The sequence below is a fragment of the Loa loa genome, assembly GCF_000183805.2.
Source record: "Loa loa unplaced genomic scaffold supercont3.81, whole genome shotgun sequence".
NCBI lineage: Eukaryota > Metazoa > Nematoda > Chromadorea > Rhabditida > Onchocercidae > Loa > Loa loa.
This window is the reverse complement of record NW_018108261.1, coordinates 110,654-112,846: the sequence shown is the minus strand read 5'-3', so window position 1 is coordinate 112,846 and position 2,193 is coordinate 110,654. Positions and strand designations below refer to the sequence as shown.

General features: G+C 30.0%; 1 protein-coding gene across 1 annotated transcript in view; it reads left to right on the top strand.

Annotated features, from left to right (window-relative positions):
- LOAG_14877 (hypothetical protein) overlaps positions 1–1,478 on the top strand; it is a 2,464-nt gene extending 986 nt beyond the window's left edge. The window contains exons 2-3 of the mRNA XM_020448865.1: positions 205–386; positions 1,395–1,478. Of these exons, the coding sequence (XP_020301019.1) occupies positions 241–386; positions 1,395–1,431 (183 nt within the window). The 5' untranslated portion in view covers positions 205–240 and the 3' untranslated portion in view covers positions 1,432–1,478. The remainder of the gene's footprint in view (positions 1–204; positions 387–1,394) is intronic.
- Positions 1,479–2,193: the final 715 nt, after the last annotated feature.

Genomic DNA, 2,193 nt, shown 5'->3' with positions numbered 1-2,193 from the left:
TTTTCTTTTTCCTTCTCTCTCTCTCTCTCTCTTTCTATGTTTTTTTTTTTTTGCAAAATATTAGGCTTTAAATATTTTGATCAATTTATTGACCACATCATTCTTACTAACAATCATCAGTTGGTTACATTTGAGTTTGTTTGTAAAAATTGCGAAATGTAATTTTATCATTGTTAAAGAAATATGAATCCAAAAGAATTTCAGGTTAATAGGAATTTCAAGTGATTAACCAAAGCTGTGATGTTAGAAAGTTCCATATCAGAATCAGATTCGATTAATGGAAAATGTATCTTGGTAACAGATACCGAAACAGATACTGATGAAAACTTCGTGACACCATTATCACGATCACTTGCTTCATTGATGCCACACAACACCCAGAACATGTAATTTTTTTTTTTTATGAATATTCACGAATGATTATTGTTGAAATTTATCAAACTCAAGCAATAAAGCGTTAGTTCTTTTGGAATATTAAAAATTGGAAGGATAATAGTGGAAGTGATCAGACATTACTGATAACTGAATGATAATTTGATCTGAATGATTATCATTCATTCAGCCTTTTTGATGATAGTATGAAGGTGATAGTATGTTTGTTACAATTCCCCTTTTCCGGTATATTTCCCCGGGTATGTTTAATTCCATAAAATAATTTCATTTTAGTTTTAGATTCAAATTATATGCTTATTGAAAAATGTTTAAAAGTCTTAACTTTAGATTCTTTTTCTTATCTTTGTTAAAATTCTTCCCAAAATAGCTATCAGATCTGTTCATAATGGTAGTAATTTTAGGCCTTAAAGCATCCTTCTATACAATCTTCTTTTGTCATTAAAATTCGTATAATTTTTAGATAAAATTTCCAAAATTTTTGTCATTATTTTAAATGAAAATTTTTTGGATGGATGCTTGACAGACGAAAAATGTCCTGTCCCATTCTATGTCACCGGGAAATGTTATTGATTTTTATGCTTATGTATGTATTTGTGTCCCTTCAAAATAGCCTGCACTTAAAAACCATTTGTATTCTCTTGAAGACCTATTCTCTTCAAAAATAAAAGAGGAAAAAAGAAATGACTAGCAATATTCGTAAAATACCTCTGCTTATAAGAAACTAAACGCCTTTAGGGGAAAAGGTCAAAAGTTCGCATATTTGATGCTATCATTTCCATACCTCACGATAGGGTCAGATCAGGTGACAATTTATTCAAAAAGAAATATGCAATTTGCTTTTTGCTTTTTCATCCGTAAAAACTTAGTAAACACTAAGCTAACAAAGCTAGATTTACTAATTAGTCCGCTTCTTTGATTTTATCCTTTGATAACTTCATTTGTCAGATTTAATTCTTGCTATTTTCAAGTTTTAATGGGTATTTAATTCGCAAAATTTTCAGTTGCGATCATGATCGCTATTTTAGTCGTTATAAATGACGCTGTAAAGGTGACAATGAAAATTTCATAAAGACAATGATATGTGCCAGCTGATAATATTTGTAAAATGATGAAATAAGAATGAAGAATTAATCATTCACTGAATAACAATGCATAGTGCAACAATCTTTTTAACCTTTAACCCGCAAATAAATTGAATTGCTTACTTTTTTCTTTTTATATTAACATTTTAATTGATAACTTCCAAATACATCCGCAGATGTCTGATTTTTGTATTCATCAAGAAGTGACAAATATCTCTTTTCCCGCTTTGTGACAAATATCTCTTTTCCCGCTTTTGCGAGAAAAAAAAAAGCTAACAAACTAATCGCAATGATTCTTCTCGAAAATTACAACTGTTTGATGCATGAAAACACATATGAACTTTCTACCCCGCAGATAATTTTTGTCTTTCTCATTTCACAATTCAAGATAAGACAAGTTTTTCACGTACGTGAGATACGTTTTTCACTTGCCTTACTATATCAGACTTATTAGTTGAAGTTAATACAAAAATTACACACTATGAATCTCTGAACTTTAAGGATGGATTTCTTAAAAAAACAAAAAGAAATGGAATATAGTCCCGAGGAAAAGCAAAATCTCAGGTAAAATTCCAGTTGAATTTCACTGTCCAAACACAAAAGCAGACATTCTGGCTAACTTTGTCATTTAATAAGTAAGTAGATCTATCGGAAGGTAATATTTTCTTATGGCCTACGCCGGAGTTATTTCCCCCGAACTACAGTTCTATTTAAAATT